The following is a 12068-nucleotide window of genomic DNA, read 5'->3' as shown; positions in this document are numbered from 1 at the left end:
TGCCGTTTTGGAATCCATTTAGCTGATCTCCGGGTCTGGCGCTAGCACTTTTAGCATAGCTAAGCACAATCCATTGAATCTGATAAGACCATTAGCATCGCACTAAAAAATAGCCAAAGAGTTTTGATATTTTTTCCTATTTAAAACTTGACTCTTCTGTAGTTACATTGTGTACTAAGACGGACCAGAAAATTAAAAGTTGTGATTTTCTAGGCAGATATGGCTAGGAACTATACTCTCAAACTGGCGTAATAATCAAGGACTTTGCTGCTGTAACATGACTGCAGGAGGCACAATGATATTACACAGCAGCCAAAATAGTCCCCTTAGTAACTTTCAATGGAAGGGAATATAAAAATATCAAAACTCTTTGGTTATTTTTAGCGCGATGCTAATGGTCTAATCAGATTCAATGGATTGTGCTAAGATATGCTAAAAGTGCTACAGCCAGACTCGGAGATCAGCTGAATGGATTGCAAAACGGCAAAAATCAAATGTTCAACCCCAGGGGAGCCGGAAAATGAGCACACCTTCAAAAAAAGTGGAGTGTCCCTTTAACAGACAATTGCACATGTACTTTAATTTAAACTTAATTTAAGTTTTGCCTGTTCCCAGTTTTCCTACATTTACAGAGCAACATCATAAAACGCTTCCTCCGCAGCCTAAAATAGTGTAGCCTAACTGGAAATAGTCATGACAAACACTTAACACACACACAGATGCTACAATTAGATGTCAATGACAGGGCAGGACATCACGGGAAGGTCCGAGGTGGACACTTCAACACAGCGATGACAGCAGTCATAACCTCCGACACATTTGCACACATATATGTGTGATTGAGTTACGGTGTCTCTGTAACGTAACTCTTCATACCTTGTGCAATATGACTTTCGGTATGGCATGACATGATGTCACTTACATCCATAAGTGAATTATACATCTCTTGCTAAATAAACTGGAATTCTTTTACATTGTGTCACACCATCTAATAATGCTGATGGCACCACATCAAATGATGGAATGATATGTGGGATGACACAAATATTGAGTGGATTATTAATGTCATCATGTGTTGATCATAACACTCTCAGAAAATTCCCTGTCATTTGACCCATTTTTGAATGAAAGTGTCAGTTGACTGTCAAATGACTGCTTTCCTAACAATAAACATTATTGGTTATGTTTGAGGAAGTTATTACATGGAGGAAGTTAAATAACAAAATTCCCTATGTCACTTGAGCACTTTCCATCCATTCGTTGAAACTGACCTTTTGATTTCTTTTAATGAAATTTACCACCAGAAATTCCCTTATCTCAATTATTTTTTCCACTATCATTCAGAATATATTAATGTCAGGTGCTAATCATTAGCACTATCTATAGCTGACTTTGTTTTACTTTCAATTAGAAAAATCTATATATATATATATATATATATATATATATATATATATATATATATATATATATATATATATATATATATATATATATATATATATATATATATATATATATATATATATATATATATATTTATATAGATTAGCTTGCTGCAAATGCACTCTTTAAAATGTCTTGGGTTTTGGTTTTTTTCTGGGCTCATATTTCACCAATGGTATTGATTTCTAATTGACAATTTTAATTCCACCACAAACATCAAAATTATTCACTTTTTCTCATTATTAATTTTTAAATCGCCATCTATAACTACTAGCCTATAAAAATTATACATGATAATGATGATAGGCAGCAGCTATTTTTTAACAATAAATAAATTGTTGCAGACTCCAGTTTCCATCCATTACAATTGGATGTTCCCTCGTTCCTTTTTGTGCACTATGCAACATTGACATCTAGCGGCTAAAAGAGAAACAACACTAAATATGTATGCGGTTGCTAGACAACGCACGCACACACAACATTATTCTTCCGTAAACACAATGCAGTGCGTTGTGGAGAAAACGATATTTTCCTGTACATCAGAAGACGACGTAGAAGGACTTAAAAGTCTGTTGGAAAGTAAAAGAGAGGATAATGAACCATCAAGAAATATTCTGTGGGAGAAAGATGAGGTTGGCAGAAGCGCGCTCTTCACCGCGTGCATGTTAGGACGAAGCAGCATCCTGCGCGAGCTCGTGAAGAACGGGGCTGACGTCAATGAGCTCACCGCGCGCGGTAATGAGTGAGAACTGAGCAACTTTGTTCATTGCAAATTTCATATATGATGATTTTGAGCTACTTTACAATGCAAAGTAGGCTATTTCATACACAAATGCAAAAATTAAAATCTTTAAATGTATGCTATTTTTTGTGTTCCTTAATTTTTTATGTTTTATTTTCCTTCCTTTTTTCTGAATTCAAAGTTATTGTGTGGCTATGTTATGCTTGATCCCTTGGCTTTTTTCCTTTCTCTTTCTGTTTGTTGAATTGTTATTCTTCACATTTGTATAATTTAAGCAACTTTTTAATTAAAAAAAAAAATCACTGAGCAAGTTTACGATTAAAATAATACATTTATATTTTATCTCTCTGTTATACAAGTAAATATTGTATGCCACATGATAATTAAAAGTGGTAAAAATATTCTAATGCAATTCACCATTGTACAGTTTAGTATTAGGTTGTATTTAACCCAGAAATTAACATTGTCATCACTTACTTTTGGGAAACTATACTTTCATTTTAACTGCTAAATAACTTATTTTGTGTTGACAACACAATACGTTATATTTTTTAGAATTAAATGATAGTAAATAACTTTCCCTAATATGCTCTATTGGTAGGGTACTCACCATTGCATTGCTCTGCAATGTGGGGTCAGTTGGACACATTGAAAGCTCTGGTTGAGCTCAGTGCTGATTTACAAGCTACCAATTTTCAAGGAGAGAAGGCAGTTGATGTGGCCCGGCGCTATGACAAACTGGACTGTGTAGAGTACCTTGCATTGGCTGGTGAAAAAATAAAACATTTCAGCTTATCTACAGCTGTAAAATACTGTCAATAATGCATGTGATTTTTTTTCAACAGAAGCTAAACAAAATTTGCAATTATTAATAATCAAAGTCAGAGAAACTATATCTGATCCAGAAAAAGTTCAAGGAAAACTAAACAAGGAGGACAAGGTAATAAATAATTAATTGTACTTACTTCTTCACTATTAAAATATTATTCTTAAAGGAAAACACCATCGTTTTTCAATATTTTACTATGTTCTTACCTCAAATTAGAAAAATTAATACATACCCATCTTATTTCAATGCGTGCACTTAATCTTTGTACAGCGCGTCGTGAATGTGTTAGTATTTAGCCTAGCCCCATTCATTCCTTAGGATCCAAACAGGGATGAATTTAGAAGCCACCAAACGCTTCCCGCTATATATAATGCATAATTTGTTTGGTAAGCGTTAAGAACATAGTAAAATATTGAAAAACAGTGGTGTTTTCCTTTAACAAAATTGTTCAAACATTTAGAAGGCCATGTACATCTTCATATAATCATTAAATGTTGGTATTTAGAACATATGTGTAAACACCTGCTCAACAAAATCAGACTGGATTCAAAACGCCAAAAATGCAACAATACAAGATTTCATCGAACAGAAGAATCACCTTGAAAGCATAGTTGAACCTATTCTACTCAAGCTTAACACAAAGTGTGAGTATTATGAAGCTGCACAAAAGCAACTTTTTCATTAGACAGTCGAACATTTACACATTTAAAATACCTCTACAATGCCTTTTATTAGCATTTCTGATTACAATGGTGTGTTTTTATTCCTATTCCTGAACCTCCCACAGCTGAGACCCCAACAAAGACAAGAAGACATTAGAGCTACATACAGTTACAAACGCACACTTCCACATATGTGCATTCTGTTCTCTGCTTTGCCCTGATGTACATCAACAACATTTTATATGTTAAATAAATGAAGTTAGTTACAAATACTGAATACCTGGGCCTTTGTTTACTCTTTTCAAAAATGAATAAATAAACCCTTAGATTAACATTGGTGCAATGACTTATGACCTTGAATTGCATCAGCGGATAGATATTTTAAAGAAAACTATTTATGTTATTATGCACTTTCAAAAGAATACTTCCTCAATTTACTCATAATTTTCTCATTCTCATACCATCCCAGATGTATATGACTTCCAGCTAAAGAAAGTCAGTCATATCAATAATCCACAATGGCATGAGGATGATTAAATTATGAGAGAATTTTTATATTTGGATAAACTATTACTTTAAATGGGTAATTCAACCTTAAATTAAACCCACAAGTTGTTCCAAACCAATATAAATTTCTTTCTTCAGCTGAACACAAAGATATTTGTAACCAAGCAGAAACTTCCATAGTAGGGAAAAATATTATGGAAGTCAATGGTGCTCTGAAACGATTTGGTTACAAATATTGCTTAAATCTCGTCATTTGTGTTCAGCAGAACAAATATACTTATACAGGTTTGGAACAACTTAATGAGAATTTTCTTATTTGGTGAACTGTCCCTTTAAGAGAAGCTATGAGTTTGTGATGCCTGATGAGTTTGTGATGCTCGTAATTAAACACTAGATGGAGCCAATGGATCTCATGTTTTCGGTTGAGAACGCCAAATTATTGTTTTTAAAATATAAAAAAATATTTTTGATTAGGCCATGTAATTAAAAAATTGGTAAATCGATGAATTACACATACAAAAACGTCATGACGAGCAAGCCTTTAACAAGCAGTTCATGTCCTCATCTGTCTAGCATTGAATCAAAGCTGTGAGACTCAATTTGACTCAAATGTAATGCTTTGCCTTTGAACAACCGTATTACACTCTTAAACTTTTCACCAGAGCTGTTATTGAAGAGTAAATTCAAGAAAAAATTAGTAAAGCAGTAAGTGAAGCAGTTTAATTTTTAAAGAGCGTATATATCTAGTGATCGAGTCTCTCGGCGATCTTCTGCTTTTCCCTGAATCCCAACGCACAGGCTGGCAACGGGATGTGATTGAGGTGGAAAAGCGGTGTGGATTTTGAAGTGTGAAAAGGGCTGTCTGTCCTCACCGCAGGACAGGGAAGAAGAGAGGGAGTCCCAAGTCCCACACTTTAGGTGGACGAAAGAGCCAAAAAAAGATACTTGCTGTTACCTCCATGGGTTTTGCCTCCCAAACAGCCGCAAGGGCAATGCAGTAAACTCCGGTTGTCGATTCGGGAGTAGGAAAGCCGACGTCTGGATTCATTCAGTTATTTCTGGTGTTGACTCATGGACACAGACAAGGAAAAACTGCTTCAGTCCATCAGGATTTAACATCAAGGGCTGCTGCTGGACTTCTGTTTTAAACTTCTGACTGCTGAATCATTTTAACACAACTGCTGTGACCTAAACTTTGCACTTTGGCAAATTTGTACGTTAGCTTTGATAGGTGCGTCGTAATACACCACCAAAAGCTTATTTTATTCTCGTTTGTTTTATTTTAACTTATTTAATTGCCGACTAACGTGCGTAGGTAAAATGCACAGTAATGTAAAAATATAGGTTAGGATCGCACGTGCATACGCTTTTATTCATTCATACTGTGAAACAAAGCATGGGAAACCCGTAACGTTGACTACTGTCGATAGTTTATCCGGGTTTAACTGTTTAGTTGTATGGTTTTAATCTCGATAACAATTAACTCCAAACATTGAGATTTATACTCTTCACGAGCATTTTTGTCTGTAAATCAGTCAAACTGGCGTCGTTACCGGGACATTACCGTGGAGGTGTAACGGTCATGGAGAGCGAGTCAATGGCCGGTGGCGACGTGGACTCGGTTCAGGGTGGCATGATTTCCTCGGACCCGGTGCTCGATGGGATTTTAATGGACTCGTTTTGCCATCAGCAGGGATGGTTGCGCGTGTACGGTAAGTGATTTTCATTGGTCAATGTACACCGTCGTTCTGTCTCTCCCCAAAACATAATCCTTAATAATTATAACACATAAAATATCGAAACGAGGTGGATTTTTTTTCTTGTAATTTTTCAAATAACACAGGTTAACAGAAACGTTTACAAAATAAAGCAACATGTTGGCATAATCATTGTTACTGTGTCCTGAAGCAGAGATACAGAAGAATGTCGATAGCCTATAGTACACGGGTAGTAACCCTGTTTTTATTTGTATAATGGTGGTTTAACTGCAAATATCATGGTTGAACTGTGGTTACTTTAGTGAAACCATGGTAAATATGTGGTTGCTATGGTTTTACTACAACTGAAATGAAATAAAAATGGATTTTATATTTAAATTTTAAGGACATTTTACTGGTCCTCACTTCATAAAAAGGTTTATGAAAGTGGCTAAATTGTATTTTTCTGACAGGGTGAAGTTTAGGGGATTAGGCCGGCTTGGGGTATACAAATATACTTAGCCTAATATTTAATCCATGTGAGTCTATGAAATGACCTCACTATTACAGTAAGTGTGTGTGTATAGTTTGTAAAGAAACAATGGCATCAGTACATGATAAAGACAGGCTTCAAATGTGTGTATTATGAGTTGTGGTTAAGGGAAGGGCCATAATAGGTTTGAATGTTGATCTTTGCATGTTTAGTAAATGTAATGGGAGACAGACGCAGAGGTTTTATCACATTGTTTACAAATATGTAAATGGAGTCTTGTGCGTCATGGCTTCAGGTAGTGTTAATAGGGCTTGTCAGTGTCCAGGCTTATGGACCATTTTCACAAAATAAACCCAAGAACATATTCACAACAATAGGCTATACTGATTGTGCTGGTAGGGTTGTGGTAACTAAGGTAAGCAAGGGAAGATAGGTTACTGTAAGGCTGTATAGACCCTATAGACATGTTGCCAGGGGCTGTTGTCATGGCAGCCTGTTGTCTTAAGGATGTAAGTTGAAACCAGGGATTTTATGTGAGAGACAGGGCATCTAGCTTTCTTCACCACTGTCTCTTTGTCTCACTTAACATCTGCTTTACCCCAAGGATGTCTAGACATGGTATAGAATGAAGGAATATGAAGATCTTAGAGAAGCCCCATTGTCCACACCAATGAGACATTCATATATTAGTTATAAATAAGCCAGACTCTTAAGATATTGGGATTTTTAGCTTATTTTGTCATATTTTAAATAATTTTAAGTCATCTTGAGGAACCACTCTTTGCTGCATGTTCCCAAGGGCGTGATTTATGTAAGTTTTGGGGTTTGTGATGTCACTAACCCAGGAAGAGGCTTATGGCGCGTTTCCATTGCATAGTACCTCACGGGTCAGGTCGTGTCAGCTCACTTATGGTGTTTTTCCATTGCATAGTACTCCACGGGTCAGGTCATGTCAGTTCACTTCACTTTGGCTTGGTTAGCTTTTCCATCGAGTTTAGTACCACTTCATAGTAGGAGGGATTATAGGCGTGTCATTATATTTGCGCTGCCTACTGCTGTGACATCATACATGTGAGAGCGTCGTTGGAATGCTACACATCCCCATACATTCATTTATTTCTCAGTCCTCCACAAAATCAAAATTGACCACCACAAATAAATGTTTGCAAATGCCGGTGGCGTTTGCAAAAATGCTGTGCATGCGAACCTGGGCATCATGTAAGTGCCGCTACAAACCTCAAGCCTGGAAAACACTGTTATGGTGTTCCTGATTTTCAACCTGTGGATGTTTATTTACTGCTAAAAGGGAGTTTGGTAACTTGCATCAAAGCACAGATGACAACAGGTTTACTCGAGACAGCGCACGAAGGTAAAGCTAATCTTGCATTTAGCTAGCATAACGCTTGTCACGGTTCTCTCAGACCAATCAGTGATCTACAGTGTTTTCCTGTCACGTTTTAGTATCAGCACAGCTCGCATAAAACCCCAACCGAGGTGGTACTAAAAAAAGTATTGGGTACTACGTACTGTATCCGGTGGAAAAGCCCCCAAAAGTAAGCTAACGCAACCCAAACCGTGGGGTACTATGCAATGGAAAAGCGCCATTAATTTGGCTGGATTAGCTTTTCCCTTGAGTTTAGTATCACTTGAAAGTGAAAGGAACTATTGGCGTGTCGTTATATTTGCGCTGCCTACTGCTGTGACATTATACAAAAAGTGGGAGCGAGCGTCGTTGGAATGCAGTGTTTCCCATATATTCATGTATTTGTCAGTTCGCCACAAAATCAAAAGCTAATCTTGCGTTTAGCATGACACTCGTCATGATTCTCTCAGACCAATCAGTGATCTACAGTGTTTTCACATCACGTTTCAGTATCAGCTCAACCGAGGTGGTACCAAAAAAGTATCGGGTACTATGTACTGTACTTAGTGGAAAAGCCTGCAAAAGTAAGTGGACCCGACCCATGGGGTAGTAGTATGCAATGGAAACGTGCCATTAATTGTAGGCAATCCAGCCATTCCTTGTAGTTTTTTAGAAGTGATTGTTGTCTTTTTAGTTATTCTGTTAAGGCAAATATCTCCTGTTGCATTGAACTTTGAGCATTGTAACTGCAGATGTTAAAAGAGTGGATTCAGAATCAGCTTCACCTTTAAGGGCCATTTATGTTTTTTTTGTATGTTCAAGTTCCTTATTTTAAATATGGAAGTGCGACAAGCACGCTTAAAATAAAGAGCGACGCTGCACTTCTTCTGTCAGTGCTGTAGCGATCAGTCAAGCAGCTATTATTTTTAAAACAAATAAAAGAAACAATGCATGGATACGCAATACTATATCTATGTATGCGGCTTGTGGTTGCTTAGTATCGGGAGATGCTACAGGAGCACAGGCGCCCGAATGCTTAAAGTGGCATGAACGCGTTTTTTTGCACAGTGTTAGACGTGAAATGTGAACGGGCCATAACTGTGCGCTCACACCGCTGCTGGCGAGAGCGTCAAAGTAGCCGGAAATTATTCATGGAGTGAAGATGCGATGCGTCTTGGACGTGTGAGCGTTGAGGAGAGTTGAAATCAGCTCAACTTTATGTTAATGAGTTATGCCGCGGTTTAGCGGCAACCAATCGGAAACGTTCGGCAAAAAACAATTGGAAGGCGGAAAGAGTCTTCCGCTTGAGAGGGTTCCAGAAAAATGCATTCAAACGTCAACTACTCTTTTTCTATAGCATCGTTTGCAGGGCAGCCAGAGCGTTTTTTGATGCTCTCGCAGGCGGCGGTGTGAGCATACAGTTAGGCTGCATCCGAAACTGTATACTGCACAGTAGGTACTGAATAAGATGAAGTACCTACTTACTTACTGGTAAAACAGTAGGTACTATATAGTATGAATCCTGGTAGTATGAATAAGATTCGGACGTACTACATTCGCCATGTTGCTACATCACGTGACATACGTCGTCATCACGTCATGTCATTCCAGCGCGAATTCAGCTTACGCGTCGTCGTCTTCCTTGGATAATTCCTCTCCTGGGGCATCATGGGATAGTGAAGTGTCCATCGTATGCACGCTGCAAAATCTAACCGGAAGTAGTAGGTCATCCGGGTACTTTTCGCATACTGTTTTTTGAATTCTATGTATTCGGACATACTACTCGCCTCGCCTACTGCATTTCGCGTACTATATAGTATGAAGTAGGCAGTTTCGGACACAGCATCAGTCTTTTTTGCTAGGCCGGCACTAGGATAAAGTTCAAATGAAGGTGGTGTGTGTGGTAATACTCAAAGAATTCTTAAATTTTTTCTGTTCATGTGCTGTTCAACACCCTATGACATAATGTAGTTATGTTTCATTGGGATTTTTTTGTCATCTCATTCCCATATGTGCAGAATCATAGTGTTATAATAGTGAGACAATAATGAGTCATTCGTATAAATCAGAAAGCAGTCAGACTCCCCGTTCATACACGCAGACATTAAAGTTGGCCTCAGCGTGGTGGTCATATATTTCAGATTTAATTGACCAGTGCAGTTACATGTTCATCTTCAGCATCACTCTCTGGTGTATAAGCAGAAGTGATGCACTAGCAGTCTGGGGGATTTTATTTTTGTGTTGCTCATTCAGTGACTTGCTTTTACTGGGAAGTTCTTGTGTATTCATAGCTTTGTTTTTATATCTGTACAAGCTAAAAGCATGACTGTTCTGTCATAGTTCTTGTTCTGCCGATAGGTCCTCCCACAGGCTTATTCAAGGACCATTTGTGTCCGTGTGTGCATTTAGAATCGGGCTTTGTGGTTAGACCGTCTGTAATAGTCTGTTGTGTCTGGCGTTATCTAATTGTAAACGTGAATATCATATAAATGGACTTCCTGTTTTTTTCACTGATCACAAAGGTATGTAAGTCTTTGTTTGGCATCAGATTTGGCATATGTTTGGGCCTGCTGGTTCAAAAGGTTCACCTTTGCTCCATCTTGTATTGTGGCCCTTTTTGAAAGTATGAGAGGAGAGTTTCGCCATGGTGGGTGAAAGTGAATGTCTTAATGTTTACGGTGTTCCTCCTTGGATATGTTTAATCTTGCAGAGGAAGTTAAGAGAGGGTGGGGTGGAGCGGGAGTCAATAGTGGGTTTGTAGACGGCTCTGGCCCACGTCACTCAGGATGTGTGCGCCGCTACATCCCCCGACACCCCACCTACTGTGACCCAATCGCTCTGTAGCTGTCAGTAGACAGGGCCGGGACTATGATGTAAGCAGCCCGTTCTGAGAATGATCTCAGTGGACTGGATTCCAAAATTCCAGAGCAACCGGCACCAGTGTTCATCTCGGCATTCCAGAGCTGAAATAACTCAATAAGGATGCTGGCCGACTCCTCGCCCACTTACTCTCCTTATGTATCTGTTAAGAATAATGATTCCTGTGGAAACTTGTCTATTCTTGGACTTGTTTTGTCCGGTGATGATGACAAAAAATATGTTTTACCGTACTTGCTTATTTTAGTCACAGTTTCCAGATTGCTGATTTCTATATTTAAGGTCTGGAGTTCAAAGTTAATTTGCAAAGTCTGATTTGATCATATACATTTTTTTTGTTACAATTCCTAAATTTCAAACACCATATAGATGTTTGACGTAGATCATGACTGGTGTATGCCATTAAAAGTTGCATTGCGCTTGTGTCTACTAAATATTTTTTGATAAACAAGAAAAATTAGTTTCTCTTTTACCGCTTCCTGTTGTGGATCTAACTGGGATAATGTCAGTTTTTCTGTGATATCTGTCACAGAGTGCTGTGTAATGACAAGGGGATGCTGCCTAGTCAAGGTGATCTTCATTAGATTTGATGCAGTACACCAGCACGCTGGTGAGTCCCCTACGGCGCTGAGTGTCGGATTTGAAAAATTCCCCTAATTAGAAAGTTCACTGAATCGAGTTCACTGTGGTCACAAGAGCTTCACATACTCTGCTCAGATGTACGAAGCCCCTGTTCTGCTTCTTCCCACAAGGCCCAGTTCAAAGGTGCCTTTGTGTGCGTAGATCTTTCAGAAGAACACACCGATAGCTGTGGGCTAGTCATGTGTTTTTCGTGAGAAGGAATATGTGAGGATGCCTTGAGAACTGTCTTGAGGGGTCAGTTGAGTACATTGGTCTGGTGTTTCCCAGTAGACACCGTCAGGTATCTGTCAGTTCTCCACCCTTTCCTTTCACTTCACTCAAGGAGACTGTGTGGCTAGGAGACAATGTCCTGGGATTCCAGGCGCTACCTGAAAACACAGGAAGTGTCCTTTCCTGTTTTCAGGCTTATTCTTGATCATTTTTAGATAAATGCTTTTTGTTGAATGTGATTTTTCCTTCCTCTGTATCTTTTAATTGGATTACTCTGCACTTTCAGGGGAAAAAAAATGAAATGTCACTCAGATATTTAAAAAAGTCCTATAATGAACCATTTAGGTACAGATACAATATCAATATGTACCTTCTGAGGTACTAACTAATATGTACTCAAAAAGGTTTATTTTTCGAAAGGATAATGCCCCTGTGACACCTTTGTGGATCTACCTTTGGATCTTCTAAATTTTTTTGTATAAAGACTGTTCGCTGTCCAAGGTAACTAATGTCTTGTGTACCTGTGTTTTATGTCGCTTACGTATGGCCTTCCATTCGTCAGAAATCAATTTTAGATGGCTCTTTTGAGATGTCTTTATA

The 12068-nt window shown here is 38.2% G+C and overlaps 2 protein-coding genes across 2 annotated transcripts in view; both read left to right on the top strand.

Annotated features, from left to right (window-relative positions):
- Nucleotides 1-1847: 1847 nt before the first annotated feature.
- Nucleotides 1848-3956, top strand: ankrd45 (ankyrin repeat domain 45). Its single transcript, XM_055201767.2, has 5 exons — nt 1848-2181; nt 2790-2957; nt 3034-3128; nt 3523-3661; nt 3805-3956. The coding sequence occupies exons 1-5, from the start codon at nt 1890-1892 to the stop codon at nt 3834-3836; spliced, it is 726 nt and encodes a 241-aa protein (XP_055057742.2). The 5' UTR covers nt 1848-1889; the 3' UTR covers nt 3837-3956.
- A 1003-nt stretch (nt 3957-4959) lies between these two features.
- rasal2 (RAS protein activator like 2) overlaps nt 4960-12068 on the top strand; it is a 101092-nt gene continuing 93983 nt past the window's right edge. The window contains exon 1 of the mRNA XM_055201761.2: nt 4960-5898. Coding sequence (XP_055057736.2) covers nt 5769-5898 — 130 coding nt within the window. The 5' untranslated portion in view covers nt 4960-5768. The remainder of the gene's footprint in view (nt 5899-12068) is intronic.

Source organism: Misgurnus anguillicaudatus, chromosome 2, assembly GCF_027580225.2.
Source record: "Misgurnus anguillicaudatus chromosome 2, ASM2758022v2, whole genome shotgun sequence".
NCBI lineage: Eukaryota > Metazoa > Chordata > Actinopteri > Cypriniformes > Cobitidae > Misgurnus > Misgurnus anguillicaudatus.
Note: the sequence above shows the minus strand (reverse complement) of the source record. Positions and strands in the feature narration are given on the sequence as shown.